This window comes from Anabrus simplex, chromosome 1, assembly GCF_040414725.1.
Source record: "Anabrus simplex isolate iqAnaSimp1 chromosome 1, ASM4041472v1, whole genome shotgun sequence".
NCBI classification, from domain to species: Eukaryota; Metazoa; Arthropoda; class Insecta; order Orthoptera; family Tettigoniidae; genus Anabrus; species Anabrus simplex.
This window is the reverse complement of record NC_090265.1, coordinates 1,336,993,910-1,337,013,091: the sequence shown is the minus strand read 5'-3', so window position 1 is coordinate 1,337,013,091 and position 19,182 is coordinate 1,336,993,910. Positions and strand designations below refer to the sequence as shown.

General features: G+C 41.7%; 1 protein-coding gene across 1 annotated transcript in view; it reads left to right on the top strand.

Moving 5' to 3' along the window:
• LOC136858952 (angiotensin-converting enzyme) overlaps positions 1–19,182 on the top strand; it is a 135,830-nt gene that overhangs the window by 88,560 nt on the left and 28,088 nt on the right. The window contains exons 3-6 of the mRNA XM_067138663.2: positions 7,418–7,576; positions 13,865–13,961; positions 15,566–15,709; positions 17,697–17,891. Of these exons, the coding sequence (XP_066994764.2) occupies positions 7,418–7,576; positions 13,865–13,961; positions 15,566–15,709; positions 17,697–17,891 (595 nt within the window). The remainder of the gene's footprint in view (positions 1–7,417; positions 7,577–13,864; positions 13,962–15,565; positions 15,710–17,696; positions 17,892–19,182) is intronic.

Genomic DNA, 19,182 nt, shown 5'->3' with positions numbered 1-19,182 from the left:
TACGCTGTTCAATCCCCTGGATAGAGTTTTTCAATAGAACTGTTTGAGACAGCTGCGAAGTCGAGACGTGTGTTACTTGCTTATGGCAAAGAATATCTTCATTCAGTTACGATGCTACTTTCGTGTACAGGATTGTTCGCTGGGTTTCAACTTAAAAGTTGCGGGTTCGTTCCTTAGAGGAGATGTGTTAGTTACAAAGGGAGAAAATGCGGTCCGCCACTGTGGTGTAGTGGTTAGTGTGATTAGCTGCCACGCCAGGAGGCCCGGGTTCGATTTCCGGCTCTGCCACGAAATTTGAAAAGTGGTACGAGGGCTGGAACGGGGTCAACTCAGCCTCGGGAGGTCAACTGAGTAGAGGGGGTTCGATTCCCTCCTTAGCCATCCTCGAAGTGGTTTTCTATGGTTTCCCAGTTCTCCTCCAGGCAAATGCCGGGATGGTACTTAAGGCCACGGCCGCTTCCTTCCGTCTACCTTGTCTATCCCTTCCAATCTTCCCATACCCCGACAAGGCCCCTGTTCAGCATAGCAGGTGAGGCAGCCAGGGCGAGGTAATGGTCATTCTCCCCAGTTGTATCCCCGACGTTAAGCTCACGCTGCAGGACACTGCCCTTGAGACGGTAGAGGTGGGATCGCTCACTGAGTCCGATGGAAAAACCAACCCTGCTGGGTAAACAGATTAAGAAGAAGAAGAATGTCATTTGCTTTACGTCCCACTAACTACTTTTACGGTCTTCGGAGACGCCGAGGTGCCGGAATTTAGTCCCGCAGGAGTTTACGTGCCAGTAAATCTACTGACACGAGGCTGTCGTATTTGAGCACCTTCAAATACCACCGGACTGAGCCAGGATCGAACCTGCCAAGTTGGGGTTAGAAGGCCAGCGCCTTAACCGTCTGAGCCACTCAGTCCGGCAGAAGAAGAAGAAGAAGAAGAAGAAGAGACTACTGTGAAGCCAATGTGGGCCTCGTGAGCTTACTGCAGAACCAATGTAGCGCTTTGGAATACGTTTTGGATTTCAAACTCAAAGGTCACGTATTATCTCCCCACATAGAACGTGCATATTTCGTCCGACTCGTTGGCTGAATGGTCGGCGTACTGGCCTTCGGTTCAGAGGGTTCCGGGTTCGATTCCCGGCCAGGTCGGGGATTTTAATCGCTTCTGATTAATTCTTCTGGCTCGGGGACTGGGTGTTTTTGTCCGTCCCGACACTCTCCTCTTCATATTCACACAACACACTACACTACCAACCACCACAGATACAGGCAATAGTGATTACATCCCTCCATATAGGGTCGGTGTCAGGAAGGGCATCCATCCGTAAAACAGGGCCAAATCCACATGTGCAACGCAACTCGCACCAGCAACCCCACAGGTGTGGGAAAAACGTTAGGAAAAGAAGAAAGAAGAAGAAGATAGGACGTGCATATTTTGTTGAGCGAAAAGAGAATTTGTTCGAAATAAAGAATTATTTATTCTGCTTGAGCTGAACTGTACTCATCTTCGTCGTGCACATAGTTCGCCTTCGCCACTCTTCTCTTTGTTTACAATTCGTTATACGTCACACCGACACAGATAGGTCGGTCTTTTTTTTTTTTTTTGCTAATTGCTTTACGTCGCACCGACACAGATAGGTCTTATGGCGACGATGGGACAGGAAAGGGCTAGGAGTGGAAGGAAGCGGCCGTGGCCTTAATTAAGGCACAGACCCACCATTTGCCTGGTATGAAAATGGGAAGCCACGGAAAACATTGTTCATTGCTGCCGACAGTTGGGTTCGAACCCACTATCTCCCGGATGTAAGCTCACAGCTGCGCGCCCCTAACCGCACGGCTAACTCGCCCGGTGCTGCTCTTCTCACAGCCTCTGTTGCAAGATAACATTGCGTTCTATTAACCCCTTGAATTCCTGTCGGGCTTGAGAGTAGACAGACAAACTGACAGATCGATCGATAAGTACATAAACATGTAGATAGATAGAACTATTCTACCGGTAACGTTATGAGCACTTGTCCCTGTCTTACACTAAACAAGTAAATGCATGTGTGCTATAAACGAAATCTTACTCTTCCCCTAATGTACTATCTGACATGCATAATATACAAAGTAAATGGATATTTTGATTCCTAAATGCGACAATTTAAATAACACATCTTTGGAAAATAATAATAACAATAATATTTCAGTACTTTGCAGAAAATCATCACATATCCGCCAGTTGCTCTTCGGTGCGCGAGGATCTGTCATAAAATTTTCAGTTAATTTCTTCCTTCACTTTGAGTATTTCTGTTTCCTTTTAAAATATATATTTGTTTAGATGTTTTACGTAATTCACTGTAAATATACACCACCATTTATATGATAGATGCAAAGAAAAATAAACTATTCCACGTCTGGGATAGCTGTACAACAGCAGAATTTCTTATTCTTATTCTTCTTTTTCTGGTTACCCTCCAGGGTCGGTTTTTCCCTCGGACTCTGGGTCGTGGGATAAAACTGGGGGGGGGGGGTGACCAGTACCTCGCCCAGGCGGCCTCACCTGCTATGCTGAACAGGGGCCTTGTGGGAAGATGGGAAGATTGGAAGGGATAGACAAGGAAGCGGGAAGGAAGTGGCCGTGGCCTTCAGTTAGATACCATCCCGGCATTTGCCTGGAGGAGAAGTGGGAAACCACAGAAAAACCACTTCGAGGATGGCTGAGGTGGGAATCGAACCCACCTCTACTCAGTTGACCTACCGAGGCTGAGTGGGCCCCGTTCCAGCCCTCGTACCACTTTTCAAATTTCGTGGCAGAACCGGAAATCGAACCCGGGCCTTCGGTGATGGCAGCTAATCACGCTAATCACAACACCACAGAGGCGCACTTTATAGACTACTTGTTACTTTTTGAAATAGAAAATGCAAGCCCCATAAAAACGATATAATCGAAAAACGGTTGCTACCACTCTTGAGTATTCTATGATATGCAAAGGATATTTTCACATGTTCATGCAATATTTGGATAACGATCTGAAGAAACGAGATGTTGCCTGGCGGAGGCGGTAAAGGCGTGCTCGGTTCGCCCGGAAAGACGTGGGTTCGAATCCCCGTGGGGAAGTCATAACATTTAAGAAATGATATTTCCACTTCCGGGGGTGCACATGGCCCTGAGGTTCACTCAGCCTACACCAAAAATGAGTACTAGGTTGATTCTTGGGGGTAAAGGCGGCCGGGCATAGAGCTAAACACTCTTCCCTACCAAGTACCGAGGTTACGGATAGTGGAAGCCTCCACTCCTGTAACGGCCTTCATGACCTGTTTTGCTTTGCTCTTGAGAAACACAGTAAATTAAGCGGAAGTAGGCTAGGTTGTAGCATTATAAACATTAAACTGACAATTCCTCCAACGTGAATTTTCTTTTTGAGCTGAATAGCTCAAATACTAAAGGCCAAGGTAAGGATTCGATCCCAGCTCAGTCTAGCGATATTTGAAGGTGACTCATGTCAGTGAACTTACGGGCATGTTAGAGAAGACCTACGGGACAAAATGTCGGCACCTGGGTGTTTCCGAAAACCATTCAAGTGGTTAGTGGGACGTAAAACCAATATTATTAATTATTTTTATTAAGAAAACTTCTCATTACCTCTGCTTTTATGGCTAGTAAATTTGCTTTGGTATGATGTAAATAATTAATAGTTTATATTGTACCTTACCCAAGGGTGAATACCCTCTAGGACGATGCCTCAATTCCTGTATGAACATCCGACTAACTCAGGGTTGGGCAGAGTGTGGGTTGGTTGTCGGTTGGGTCAGGATAAAAGTCGAAGCTCTACACTAAAATATCAGTCAATGACAGGAAATGGAGTTATAACACGAATGAGAAACAATCATAGGGGGTAAGATGGATTTATTAATAAATATCCCCGATCATATTACGAGAAAACAATTAAAATCAAGGAATAATAATATGTCAAAATGAACTCAAAATATAGAAAATAAATGGAAGTTTAAACGTTATTTGAATGATAAGACAAAATTTGAAATCAAAAATCAAGTTCAACAAAGAACACTTATATACATCAAAACTGAGCTTCTTCTTATAGTCCATTGTTTATATTGTATGGCAACAAGTGTACGCAAACACTGACATGTGGTATTTCCGTATGGAGTTACACACTATCGCATCACAACGACACGGTTTCCAAAGTTAAGTTAAAACGAGAGTCCCCGAAATGCTACCGTTAAATAAAGGTTACATTATAAAGAAAAGTTACGACGAAAAGAAAAATAATTAAGACGCAATGGGACGCTATGTAAGTTATGCAAAATACTAGGGGCATATCCTATACTATATTTACAACAATTTAAATGATCAAACTAAACACCTCTATATACATCGGATATCGAGTAAAGTCTTATATGCTACACATATTCTAATGTGAATCCCGGTTCACTGCAAAAGATCTAGACAGAACTAGATAAACCACCAATACTTCAGCACTCGGGCTGTTCCCTTTAAAAACAACGAGACAAGGTATACAACCACATATAACAAGGTAAAAACATCATCCTGTAAGGGAAAAACATATAAATAACCCTTGATATCATGAAGAAAGCAATGGGCAACATTGCCTCCTTCTGCTGCATTTGAGCGCTCAACAGCGCGGTCATCCATCATGTACTTCCGGGTAGATTACGAGCTGAAAAGAAATGTTGAACTCAACACTATGCTAAAGTTTGGATTCTGTCCCCCGAGGCTGTCACAAGGAAATATCGTCTCATTCGCGCCTACTATTAAACACAAGGCCATTAATCAGCTTGCCATGAGATAACGTCTTTCGCCGGCTACACGGAAACTCACGTATATTCATTCCTTCTTAGCATGCTTTTACCATTTAACAACATCAGACTCAATAGTCTGGAATTAATACTGTCCATTCTGATCACAAAATACACTGAGAAGACACTTGGCAGGCACACACATCTGCACAATATTATTTCTCTTGTCAGGCATACAATCAGCCTGCACCAATGCATTATAATTCAGCATGCAATCTTTATCTCTTATTTCTCATAAATCCCAATGGCCTTCCACATTATGAGACTCAGTTCGTGTCCTTTGCAAACCATCAGGCAAAACAGAGTCCAACTTAACTTCAAAGATCTTATTCTAACAACGACGTTCTGCAGCTCCTTGAGTCAGCTTCCATAAAATCATGCATCATGCAGAATAGCTATACCTGTCTCTCTGAATAACCGAAATAAAATGAAATAATACGTATTTAACGTTGTATTAAGATGAACCTGTCAATCTAGCCCTTCTAGCATATATATAAGGAAAACTCGGAATATCCTATACTAGGTAACATGCATAAATAAACAACAACTAATTCTATCAATCCCTCATTTTCCCAATCATCTAATCATAAAGCAAAATGAAAATAAAATAAACATGCATTATTCTCGTATCCGAATCTATCATAGCAACAAAATTAAACAAACACATGCCGTCAGGCTTGCTTTACATGAAATTAAAAATCCTATCTACACTGCCCTAGTACCTTAACATAATTTACATATCATGCCAAAAATAACACATGCGTCTTAACTGAATTTCACATGACGACTCTCGGGATACCAGGATAGCAGCTTACATGCCCGCTGATTGAGGGATTTACACCATGTTAATCACAGCATTAACATGTGGGAATGCACTTCCTTCTTCTGCATGCATAGCCATCATCTTGCTGGAAAATAATTCACTGGAACACATAAGACTTTGGTTGACAATATCTTCGCTGCTCAATGCTACGAGCCGGAATACCCTTTTCTCTTTACAAGATCAGCTAAACACACCGATACATTTATAATAAACACTTCACTTAAAGGGTGAGCATACAGTTTTAAGAGCAGCACACGGTTTGCTACGAAAGTTCCTCGCGAAACGCGCCCGTCGCGAAGTAGTGAAACAATAGCACGTCTCCTCTACACTTGCTACACAGCGGTCAACTAACACCGTATTTATATATTGAAAGTAAACTCTGCCAGAATATACTTTTCCATTAACTCAAGAACAGTAATATCTTCAAACTGCACAATTTAAAATATTATTTAGAACCAGTTACTGTTACTGGAATAACACTACGTTAATCACGACCACCAATCAGAGTTTGTGCTTCTGCACTATCCAAGCATTTAACACAGAGTGACGCTCTCCAGAGCTTGGGTTACTGAGGAGGCTTCGGTGACGCCATTTCAATACTGGGGTTCCCGGGTGTCTGAACCAACCACCAATCATAAAATTCGTCGTATATGATGACACAATATTAATTGTGATATATTTACAAAATATATAAGTAATAATAATAACAACGTAAACGTTTCCACCTTTTCAATACTAAAATATAATCACAAAATTATAAATTACACGGTACTAGTTTCGACCCATCTAGGGGTCATCATCAGCCGTATTGGAGCAAAGATCACTTTTGGCGAAATTCTAAGAAAATGGCTGATGATGACCCCTAGATGGGTCGAAACTAGTACCGTGTAATTTATAATTTTGTGATTATATTTTAGTATTGAAAAGGTGGAAACGTTTACGTTGTTATTGTTATTACTTATATATTATTCTCAGTTCAATACGGACCAAAAACATGAAATTCATAACCATTAATATTTACAAAACACAGCTCAAACACTAGCAAATCTTTTCCTCTAATTTTTATATTACATTTCCAAATATATCTGACTTCTGAAACTGTGGAAAACCGATGAAGGACAAAAACTGACTTTAGCAACTGAGCACGTTGGTCATTATGGAATTAAGATTTGGCGCGGTGTAGCCTCCATGTTTGCCAAATCCTGAATTTCCCATTGGCTGAAATATCTTGCTTGGTCAGCATCTAATACACGTGTCGATCCTTGCCAACGCTTGGTTATGCCACCCTTTCTCACGGTCACACGGAAATATGAAGCAATGTCCAGCGACTTACTGTCTTGCTCAACATCCGGTATCAACTATCTTAGGATACGATCCTTTAACATATAAGACTGTAACTTGTATGAATAAATTTTACATATTGGGTCAAATAATACTCTAATTATTATTATGGGCCGGCAGGATACGGCTCAATATTTCTACCTTTCCTGAATTCAAATTAATTCTACCTGAGATTAATGCCATACATCTATGGCCTCTGTATCCATTGTCAAACGAAAAGGATCACATTCTTAAAAAGAGATATCGTCTTTCGCCTTAGAATTTAAAGTACCTTCGTTCTGCATAATTCTTGGAACTAAGCATAAAGTATGGAAAACATCTCTTTTCTCATTCCTTCCTTCTATTTACCTATCTATGTATGATGTTGAACCTTACGTAGACCTATGGAACCATTTATTCCTGACTGAGATCTAACCGTGTTTGCTACGTCTGTTGCTCTAGGTGAGGTCACAGTTGGAGTACGGAGACTTCCAGCGCGCACTCTGGGACATCGTGCGCAAGATCCCTGCCGATCAGTTGCAGGATCCTCGACTCGCTCGACAGCTGCATTTCCTCTCCGTAGTGGGACCATCGGCCTTGCCACCAGAACAACTCGAACGGGTAACAAGCACTTCATTCTCTTGCAGCATTTTGGACCGAGATGGAGGTTTTCCCAAAACGAGCAGAGGGGCGTGATAGCCGAGTGCAAGCAGACACATGGCTGTTCATATCGTGATCAAAGCCGATGCACCTTCAGTTTTATGTGGAATCCGAACCACAGGGACATAACTCAATATTTGAAAAGTTCCATATGCGTTGACCGGGACTTGAACTCCGGCCGCCTAGGTGAATAGCCGAGTGACACCGTGACTGGCTTCGAGTTCCAGGTCAATGCATGTGGCAATTTTTGAAATGAAAAATCGTGTCCTTGTGGTTCGTATTTCACATGAAAGTGCAGGTTTCGTGCCTATGATCACATTACAAACAGTCATGTAAAACTACACGCTTGCTTTGCCACAGCACAAGTATTAGACTAATTTTGAGTTTATTATTATTAGTATTGTCCGGCTCCATGGCTAAATGGTTAGCCTGCTGGCCTTTGGTCACAGGGGTCCTGGGTTCGATTCCCGGCAGGGTCGGGAATTTTAACCATAATTGGTTAATTCCGCTGACACTGGGGCTGGGTGTATGTGTCGTCTTCATCATCATTTCATCCTCATCTCGACGCGCAGGTCGCCTACGGGTGTCAAATCAAAAGACCTGCATCTGGCGAGCCGAACTTGTCCTCGGACACTCCCAGCACTAAAAGCCATACGCCATTTCATTTCATTTCATTATTATTATTATTATTATTATTATTATTATTATTATTATTATTATTATTATTATTATTATTATTATTGTTCCGGGGTTATCCGTGGGGCAGAAAGAGGTGAAAGAAGGTGCGGGTTTTGAATGGATCTAACTACCATATCAGAAATTGAATTAAAACTTTAACAAAGGATATATTTCTCTTTAAATCGCGAACTTAACACATTTTTCACTCAGTGAAATAATGAGGTTACAGGCACAACGACAATTTCAAAAACTGGAAGATCCAAGATTCAGAACTTTAACAATTTTGGGGCTTCAAGCCCCTAGTTCACACAGTTACAATTTCAAAGTGGTATCATCTAGACAAGGATAGAAATCCCCCAAATTCAAGAGCACTTTGCTCCCACAAATTACAGCCTTCCATGCTTACATGCTCTCTAACTTCTTACAGCCTACTCAAGGCACAGTACACAAAATCTTAGTATCTCTGGCCTCTCAAGGCACGATTTACAAAATTTATTTTACACAGGGGTATCTATTACCCAACCTACTGGGCGTTACGGAAAAAGAACAGGTTAAATAAATGGCCCGAACACAAACTGAATGGAGGCGTACACTTGCGCTCCTAAATAATGAATTAAAATCCTAACAGGGCTCTCGGCCCGATGATACAGGAGCTAATCCCAAACTACTGAGGGAACTCGAATGAAAATAAATGTAATACATTACAGGAAAGAAAACAGTTACGAAATCGTAGTCACCTCAAAGCAAGATGAAGGGGAGCTCGAGAGGGCAACTCACTCTCTATCCCCGATTTACAGTAAAAGACTTTATGAAATTTTACATGAAAAGGAAGAAGTTTAGATTAAAACGGTTTCATAGTTAGAAATTCTGACCTTCCCCTCGGATAAATTTGCAGAGACAGCAGGAAAGATAGATTTTAGGTGGCCATTACCTGGCTGTTGTTTTGTCTGCCGAAGAATGAGGCGTCCCGCCTCCTGCCTTAACACACACACTCAGAAAGACGACGATCAATGCGACAAGGTAGCCAGCAAAGCCGCAGTTTATATACCCGAAGGGAAGGTTCGAGATGATTCTAGCTTAATCGCGGCACACACTCTCAATTTTTATTGGACAATTCAAAAGGCGACAGAGGCCTGTGATAGGCTGAAAGATAATTACAGAAATACTAAATGGACAGATTCAAAACTGGCGGAATTAAAAAGAAGTGTTGTCAACCCAAAAATAAATGAACATTGATTCAGTTATGAAAAACCTAGAAACACAAAACTTGTTTAAATTATAAGTTCTTCCACCTTGCACCAGAGTGCATGACCAGAGTTTTTGAAATGACATTTATGGAGGAAAGTTTATTTCTTGAAGTAAACAAACACCAAGCAAATAAATCCAGTCTGTTTAGGTAACTTCACAATAACACAATTACTTAATCATTTAGCAGTGACATCTTGTGATTAAAGTTCCAACTTTATGTACGTCTTTCTTCAGAATTTCTTCTTGTACACAAAAACGCTTGTACTTAAGCCAGCAGTTTACAATTACTTTAGATACCCATGGCGATTCTCTATGAGATGTAACACTGGAATCAGTCGAGTCATTTCTATCTGGATCATGATTGATTTCTGGTTCTGATGGAACTTCTTCGTTATTTGGCACCTCCAGGAGCTCATTTATGTATTCCTCATCACTAGAATCTGAAAATTCTCCATCACTATTGTTCAGAAGGGCTCTAGTATCATCATCACCTAAGCCTGTCCGACTCGTTGGCCGAAAGGTCAGCGTACTGGCCTTTGGTTCAGAGGGTCCCGGGTTCGATTCCCGGCCGGATCGGGGATTTTAACCTTAATTGGTTAGTTCCAATGGTCCGGGGGCTGGGTGTTTGTACTGTCCCCAACATCCCTGCAACTCACACACCACACATAACACTATCCTCCACCACAATAACACGCAGTTACCTACAAATGGCAGATGCCGCCCACCTTCATCGGAGGGTCTGCCTTACAAGGGCTGCACTCGGCTAGAAATAGCCACATGAAATTATTATTATTATCACCTAAGCCAGAATCTATAAGAAGAAATAGTGAGATACAGACATTTTCTGTTAACTTGAACCTGAGGTGCACATGTGTGTACCTTGTAATTTTTGCTCAAACAGTGCACACATCAACAAAAATTCTGTGAAATTATAACATGAACGTGATAATTAGGCATGTAGTAAAGTTTATACATTTTTATCCTGGCTGAAAATAGGCATATACTAATTAAAAGTGGACTTACCAATAAGCGAGGTTGGTCGTGCCGCCATCTTGATAACTCTGCTTTCTTTCTTCGTCCGCAGCAGAAGCTTGTTCTGCGCGCTGCTGCAGTCTGGTGTAGATTTAAAGAACCAAATGGTACACAAATGTGTATGCGAGGTCAGAATGCAGATAAGTCAAATCCCTACACTGTCAATACGTAATAACCGAAGGTGCACAAGCACGTAAGTGTTTCAGGCACAAGACATGGTAATATGAAGAAAACATCAAAATATTGCACCACACCAAGTATTTATTGCAGGGTAAGAAACACGTGCAGGACGCACTTAGTACGATGTAGGACCACCTGTAGCTCGAAGACAGGCGGCAATATATAGTCGTGCATGGCAGCATACAGAGGTCGGGTATTCTCGTGAGGGAGATCCTATAGCAACTGGCTCAACTTCCCTCGAAATCTGTCGTGGATGTCACTGGCCGAAGTTGCCGTCCAATATGTTCCCAAACGTTCTCAACGACGGGCGAGAGTCTGGAGGCCTTGCTGGCCAAGGAAGGATGTTGATATCACGAAGACAGGCTAGAGGCACTCGTCCTGTGTGAGGTCGGACATTATCCTGCACGAAAATCGAGTTGTCGAGCTTAAGGGGGCAGACCTAGCTTAACACGGGGAAAATATACCAATATTCATTCGATTGTTATATATGCTACAAACTTTGTTGACAAATTCTGCACATATCCCAGTATTGGCATGCTTCAGAGCAATCAGAAGCAACTTCAATAATGTCAAAATTCCAATTATAACACTTTAAAATAAAATGTTCAAAATTTCCCGCCTTTTTAGCAATATATCACGGTGTCCTTCATAACTCTCTTATTGTTTCACGGATAATTATGATTTTTTCAAAGTTTCCTCTCATAGTGTTGTACTACAATCTGTACCTCATTCAGATCAATAGGATCTAAATTAGATTTTATATAACATATTTATTTACAAAAATATTAATATTGTCTTGTGCTCGGAATAAAAACCCGATAAAAAACCAAATCACAGTCTATGTTAATAATTGAGGTTCATTTTATAGCTGGAGGTTTGATACACACTTTAAAAAGGAAAAGTACAAAAATTCTTATAAACTTGGAATTTATAAGGGAACCTGTGATGTATTGTTACAAAGGTGGGAAATCTTGAACATTTTATTTTAAAATATTAAAATTATTAAAATTCTGACGTTATTGAAGTTGCTTCTGGTTGCCAGGAAGCATGCCAATACTGGGATATGTGCAGCAATTGTCAACAACAATTGTAGCATATTTAACAATCGAATGAATATTAACCTATTTTCCCCTTCGTTAAGCTGGGTCTCCTCCCTTAACGAGGGAAGCGAAGCACACACGATCGCAAAATTTCCTGGACATATCGCCGCACCATCATGGTTCCTTCAATTATCTCCAGTAGGAAGGGGAAATCGTAGCAAATGGCATCCCATACCAAGACAGCTCCTGTTGGAGCAGTGTGTGAAGCGTGGATCACTGCGCTGGCAAGGACGTTTTCAGACTCGAATTCGGCGGTCGTCTGTATTCAGGCAGAACCGCGACGTCACATCCTGCTTTGTTGGTATTCGTTTTACTTCGCACTGTCTTATGGTGACCATGGCATAGGAAAAGAACGGACTGTGGCCTTAATTAAGTTACAATCCCAGCATTTTCCTGTTGTGAAAACGGGAAACCATGGAAAACATCTTCAGGGCTGCCGATTGTGGTGTCCATTCTTCCGAATGCAAGCTCGTCTCGAACCGCTTAGCCAATTCGCTCAGTATATCTTCTATTTTTTTTGCTAGTTGCTTTACGTCGCACCGACACAGATAGGTCTTATGGCGACGATGAGACGGGAAAGGGCTAGGAGTGGGGAGGAAGCGGCCGTGGCATTAATTAAGGTACAGCCCCAGCATTTGCCTGGTGTGAAAAGGGGAAACCACGGAAAACCATTTTCAGGGCTGCCGACAGTGGGGTTCGAACCTACTATCTCCCGAATACTGGGTACTGGCCGCACTTAAGCGACTGCAGCTATCGAGCTCGGTCTCAGTATATATATCTTAGTCTGGTAGAGCTACTAGTGGACACAAGCGTATCCTCAGCTGCTTTGGCATTTCTCTGGATCGTGCTCAGTGACACACGTGGAGTGCTTACAGCCTGTCGCATGATGAAATCAAATTATCCTCCCTGCTGGTGGTCCGCCGAGGTCGATCCGAACCTTCTCACGTTCCCACTGCGTCCGATACCAAACGCACAGTGTAGTTGCGAACAATACACCGAACTTCCAACCTGAACTCTCTTGGTCCGACGATGCGGCCTCTCTCAAACTCATCTCGCTGGCCATGGGCTTATCGTATGTGCTGTGGGGGCATGATACGTATTCACTCAACTTTGCTCTGTGGCTCACACTGCTCGCAAAGCTACTAAGGCCTTATTGGTGACTTGCATCAATGAATGAGGAAGGTGCATGTACGCACCTAGTGGCACTTCCGCGCAAGGAATCAGAGGAATGAAATGGCGTATGGCTTTCAGTGCCGGGAGTGTCCGAGGAGAAGTTCGACTCGCCAGATGCAGGTCTTTCAATTTGAATCCCGTAGGCGACCTGCGTGTCGTGATGAGGATGAAATGATGATGAAGACGACACATACATCCAGTTCCCGTGCCAGCGAATTTAACCAATTATGGTTAAAATTCCCGACCCTGCCGGGAATCGAACCCGGCACCAACGGCCAGCACGCTAACCATTTAGTCACGGAGGCGTACAACGAATTAGTATTAAACGCGAACGGGCACACGTCAGCCTACAACGATACTGTGTGGCAACCTTCATTGTACTCGCGCGATTCTTTCATGGTGTGCATTTTTTCGAATGAGTGTATTATTTTCCTTTCTCTGGTGTTGCGATATTGTATTTTATTAGATATAATTAGATTATTGTTACAAAGTTGGAAACATAATGCCAAGGTGCACGCTCTTGCTTCCATGTGATAATCAGCCTCAAAATACAGGAATTCCATTTTAAATTTTTTATTAGTTCGATTATAATTTCGTTTCTGTCGACAGTTTCGGGTGTGTGTTACATATACTGTACTCACCTTCTTCAGTTAAACCCGTGAGCAACGAACAAATCTATTAGTGAGTGATTTAACTATTCAACCCTCGTGGTAAAGATATGTGATTAGATCCTGGGAATTTAATATATTCTTTGTTTTATTCTTGTTTGTGGGTTTGCTTATTTTAATTGCACTTTACTTTTGCTATAATTGACAAATTCTTTTGTATGTTGTTTCAGTACAACAGGCTGATCAACGACATGCTTACTGTTTACTACAGGGCCTCTATTTGCGCGTACAACGCGCCCTTTCGGTGTGGTCTCACTCTGGAACCAGGTAAGTGTTGCGGTGCCTGTATCACATACCTAGTCATCAATATCATGTCACACTAACAAGATTTGTTTACTCATTTATTAGTTATATATTGACATTACTTTATATATGTAAATAAACGTTTAGAATTGATTGAAATGTACTTGAAATATACTTCACATAAGTTGGTTGTTATTCGATCATCTAATTCCCGTCTTATTTGTACGCCATCCACCACCACGAGAATACTTGTGACGTACAGTTTGACGATATGATTTCTAAGATGTCTAAAGGATAATAATAATAATAATAATAATAATAATAATAATAATAATAATAATAATAATAATAATAATAATAATAATAATAGTCGCGCTGAGTGATACAGACGTTAGACGTTTCTAAGCCCAAGTTGACAGGTTCGATGCCAGCTCAGTACAGTGTTATTTGAAGGTGTTCAAATACGCCTGCCACGTGTCGGTGGATTTACCGGCAGGTAAAAGTAAAAGAAACCTGTGGGGAAAAATGTCGGTACCTCAGCGTCTCAAAATAAGTGAGCACCATCCGGAGAAATGTCACGGCAGCTGAGAATACGCTTGTGTCCACCACTATCATATTCAGCTGGCTACCAGAGCAGGATATAGGAGCGAACTGGCTACGCGGTTCGAGGCGTGTAACTATTAGCTTGCATTAAGGAGATAGTGGGTTCGGACCCGACAGCCCTGAAGATTATTTTATCATTTTAAAGTTTACTTCTTTAAGCCAGTCACCAAAATATCCTCAGCCATCCACGATTTGCTATTGTGACATCACGTTGCAGGAAGGTAATTTCCTTTCATTTTTTTTTTCTGATTGGTAGCGCTCTCCACGTCTACTGCAACAAAAGTGTAAATCTTTCTTTCGATTTTTTCCTTCCTTTACACGTTTCACCCTCTTCAATCTACGAACGTGTTGGTACCTGGCTATAGTCTACCCCTGTTTCTTCTACATTAAATATGTTTTCTGCTGTGAAACTAAAGGTAATGTCAGGAAGTTTACGGTTCCAATCTTCTGCTATTTTTGATTCATCACAGAGAACACTGGAAGTTACTGTGTGTTGCTGCGTTTGCGAAAACGATGTTACCACTCATTATTGCTTCAAAATTTGATGTCTAATTGTTTAACAATCTCTCTTGCTTTTTTCTTGAAGAATCGGTCCACTCACGGGGCAATTCTTACTTCGACATAACTGAAAGAATTCGAGCACATATCGTTCCCTCTCTGGCAAACCAACAGATGTGAAAATTGGCAAAAAGATTAGGTGAGCTGAAAGTTGTTGTGATTACTCATGTCAAATCAATTTTTATATTTAATGATTGGCTTTACCGAGCTGGATAGCTGCAGTCGCTTAATTGTGGCCAGTATCTAGTACTCGGGAGATCGTGGGTTCGAACCCCACTGTCGGCAGCCCTGAAGATGGTTTTCCGTGGTTCCCATTTCCTTATTACGTACTGACGGTTTTTGTGACATTGTGTGTATCTTTATTGAAATATCTTAATCAGCTGTCAAAAAGTGAGAAGTTATCGAATGTTGTTCCTCTCTTTCATTTTCCTGTGTCACTTGGTTCATATGCTCTTTGTCTGTTTCAGCACTAACGTTGATCATGGCTCGTAGTCGCGATTGGGATGAACTGCAGCACGTATGGGTGGAGTGGAGGAGACAGACAGGCCAGAAGATGAGAGACCTGTACGAGCAGCTCGTAGACCTGAGCAACGAGGCGGCTCGTCTCAATGGTAGCTACCACAGTTTTGACGCTCTGAATTGCATAAATTTCACCTATAATTTTACTTTTTCACTTATACTTGTTTGTAAATGTACTCTTGAAGAAGATTTCTTTTCGTAATAATCTTACAAACTTCTGTAACTCTTAACCAGTAACATTATATTTGCTATCAGCCATGTATTAACGAAACAGGAGAACTGAATATCTTATATTGTTATCAGGCCTTCCACGTGCTATTCTTCGTATCTTTAGCGACTCTGGAGATAATTGCAGAAGCGTTTGTAATGATTTCCTGAACTGAAACATTTTGAGAAGTTTCTTTAATAGTTATCTGAATATAGATCTTTTCTACCAGGCAATGGCTGCATTTTCTTTTACATTTTTTTTTTTTACAATTTATTTTATGTCACACCGACACAGATACGTCTTGTGGCGACGATGAGATAGGAAAGGCCTAGGAGTGAGAAGGAAGTGGCTGTGGCCTTAATCAAGGTACAGCCCCAGCATTTACCTGGTGTGAAAATAGGAAACCACGGAAAACCACCTTCATGGCTGCCGACAGTGAGGTTCGAACCCACTATCTCCCGGATGCAATTGCACAGCTGCGCGCCCCTAACCGCATGGCCAACTCGCCCAGTTTTTTCTTTTAAAATTAACTCAGACCAGTGTAAAGTTGCAGAGTTTTGAATTAAGAAAGGCATGAATGAGATACACTAATGGCACGTTCACTCTAGGAACCTTACTACCCAGACTATTATTTCTCACCGTCTTTCCTAACGCGAAAGGCCACAGGACATGAATGCATAGTCTTTAGGGCACAAATTTCAATGAGCGATACGAACACTGAACCCACTGTCGGCAGCCCTGAAGATGGTTTTCCGTTGTTTTCCATAATAATAATAATTTCGTGAGGCTATTTCTAGCCGAGTGCAGCCCTTGTAAGGCAGACCCTCCGATGAGGGTGGGCGGCATCTGCCATGTGTAGGGAACTGCGTGTTATTGTGGTAAAGGATAGTGTTAAGTGTGGTGTGTGAGTTGCAGGGATGTTGGGGACAGCACGAACACCCAGCCTCCGGGCCACTGGAATTAACCAATGAAGGTTAAAATCCCCGACCCGGCCGGGAATCGAACGCGGGACCCTCTGAACCGAAGGCTAGTACGCTGACCATTCAGCCAACGAGTAGGACGTTGTTTCTCATTATAACACCAGACAAATGCTGGGGCTGTACCTTAATCAAGGCCACGGTCGCTTCCTTCCCATTCCTAGTCATTTCCTATCTCAGCATCGCCATAAGACCTATCTGTGTCGGTGAGACGTAAAGCAACTTGCAAAAACACACACACATAGAAGAGAAACAAAATAGAAAACATTCTACCTTTTGTGACATACTGTTGAGAATTACATGAACAATAAGTAGGCTGACCATGTTTCTCCGAGACCAAAACGGGACTTTGAGATGGCAAAAGTGGGACTGGTATTCTGTAAAAATGATAAGAAAAAGTGTTATTACATGAAAATATTGAGTTTCTCATTGTTCCTTAGCATCGGAACACTCATAAAAATTTAGCTACATGTAGAGGGAGATTGCAGTCCACTACGATTGCACCATGAAGTTCAGGAGCAGTGGTCACTACGGAGAAGTGGGTTCGTGGCTGTCAAGAAAGGAAGATGATTCATATTCATGTTCCAATTTACTCTTCTTTAAATGCAACTCTTTACTATGAAACCATAATTATTTTCTTCAGTACATTGAAGTACTGGAGTTCCATCAAGTATACCACTGGGGACAAACATGAAAAATCTATCATCATTAATTTCAAAGTCATTATCCTCTTCAGCAGTACTGCTCAATATTCTGGTTACGTAGGATTCACCCGGTCGTATGTTGTAAGTGTTTACGCTAATTTTTCCTGTATGGAGGCGTCTCTATGAATGTGTTCTGTAAGATAAATCCTTCTAAACCACAAACAATCAAAGACTTCTATTTGTGCTGCAGGTCTGAGGGACTACGCAGATTACTGGATGTACCCCTATGAATCGGAAGGCTCTTTCCGCCTGGAGGTGGATGAGGTGTGGGAACAGGTGAAGCCCCTATACGAGCAACTACATGCCTATGTTCGGCGAAAACTTCGCGACCTCTATGGACCAGAAAAAATCAGCCGCCAGGCACCGCTACCAGAGCATATTCTGGGTAAGTAGTGATATATTCTTTCGGTGATTAACAAATATTATGTACCCAATATTCCTTGGAAGGACGTGGGTTCAATTCTAAGTAAGGAAGTAACAAAATTGAAGAAACGTGATTTCCACTTCCGGGGGTGCACATAGCCATGGGCATCACTCAGCCTACACCAAAACTGAGTACAGTTTAATTCCTAGCGGCAAAGGTGGCCGGGCAGATAACCACTCTTCTCCACCAAGTGGAAGCCTTTACTTTCCACCTCTCCAAATTTCCTTCGTGGCTTGTACGGAGATGACTTTGCTTCGCTATGTATCCAATACATTATCTATCATACGAATTTATTTCATAAAGTTATGCATTCAGTAGTCTTTCATTTCACGAAGAAAGAGGTGTGCATGCGAGATTGGAAGTACAGCAAGTTCTTAGCTGAGACTTTTTTTTCCTGGTAGTTTAACATCGCATGGAAGATTTATTATTATTATTATTATTATTATTATTATTATTATTATTATTATTATTATTATTATTATTATTATTATTATTATTATTATTATTATTATTATTATAATATAATTCGCTGAGGCCATCAAGGACCACGTTAAGTCGTCTTGCATTTGACATTGAACTTGGCCTTCTTTGGAGCCCAAATTTCCCTCATTCTTTGCGAGTGGGCCTGCTTACGCTCCTCTGTCCAAGGGGCACCGTGTCTTCTCATCGGTTGCTCGTCTCGGTTTAGCCCGTTCGTCAATATTTTCTTGCGGAAGAGATCTCTGTTAAAGGCGTCTTCAGCTGAGATATGTAGCATTTGCAGGTCTTCTTTGGTACTTCTAAACCAGGGAATTGTTGTTTTGGGGGTCTGAATCAAAAAAGTGAAAGATCTCTTTAGTTAACTTTCTTCCGTCCATTCTTTTCAGATGACCGTAAAATCGTGGCCGCCTTTTTCGGATTGTGACAGTAATTTTCTCTATTTTGCTGTAGACTTCTTCGTTGGATCTCGTTTGATGGATTCCATTTCTGTACTTTGATCCCAAGATTCCTCTCACAATTTTGCTCCCTTTTTCTCCAGTTCTTCGAGAAGTCCTTTGTTGGCATTTAGAGACAGGGTTTCGGCTGCATACAGAACTACTGGCTTCAGAACTGTTTCATAGTGACATATCTTGGTGTTTTGGGAAAGGCATTTTTTGTTGTAGATTGTGCAGGATGTTTGGTAGGCTATTTTCAGTTTGCGTACTCGCTTCTGAAGTGCTTCTTTGTCCACTCCATTTTTCAAGATGATCTCACACAGGTATTTGAATTTGTC